General features: G+C 54.7%; 1 protein-coding gene across 1 annotated transcript in view; it reads left to right on the forward strand.

Annotated features, from left to right (window-relative positions):
* Window positions 1-569, forward strand: part of VOLCADRAFT_115780 (uncharacterized protein) — a gene marked incomplete at both ends in the record, with an annotated part of 7,341 nt that overhangs the window by 4,114 nt on the left and 2,658 nt on the right. The window contains 2 exons of the mRNA XM_002945803.1: window positions 103-180; window positions 367-507. Coding sequence (XP_002945849.1) covers window positions 103-180; window positions 367-507 — 219 coding nt within the window. The remainder of the gene's footprint in view (window positions 1-102; window positions 181-366; window positions 508-569) is intronic.

Genomic DNA, 569 nt, shown 5'->3' on the forward strand with positions numbered 1-569 from the left:
ACGACTCCCATCCTCACCCCCCACTTTTCCCCATCCGGGCCCGCTCCCCCTTCACATACATACATACGCACGCACGCACGCATGCATGCACGCACGTCTCAGGTGAACGAATGCGCGCTTCGAGGCGATACCTGGAAGTTGGTGACTCGGGCCATCAAGCGACACAAGAAGCTGGAAAAGGTTAGCAACAGGGTGGCTGTCATTTCTTAAGTGCCTAAAAATGCTATCATAATATAATTACATCATATCACGCACCCCCCAACCATGTAACACACACACATCATATTACACATATATGATATGCCGGGCATTTGCACATAATAATAGTTACTATTACCCTCCCCCCCCGGGCGGCCCTCTCCCTAGGTGAAGCTCATCCAGACCGGCGTGCTGACCAAGTACCGCAACGCCAAGCGCTATCTGGCGGTACGGATGCTGTTCAAACACAGCCTGGGACTCAAGACCGTGGCGTTGTGTCTTAGCTGGTGGGACGAGGACTACTTGCAGGTGTGTGTGTGTGTGGGGAGAAGGCCGGAGGGAGAGGGGGAGGAGGGGGAGGAGGAGGAGGA

This window comes from Volvox carteri (assembly GCF_000143455.1).
Source record: "Volvox carteri f. nagariensis unplaced genomic scaffold VOLCAscaffold_1, whole genome shotgun sequence".
In the NCBI taxonomy this organism is placed as follows: Eukaryota; Viridiplantae; Chlorophyta; class Chlorophyceae; order Chlamydomonadales; family Volvocaceae; genus Volvox; species Volvox carteri.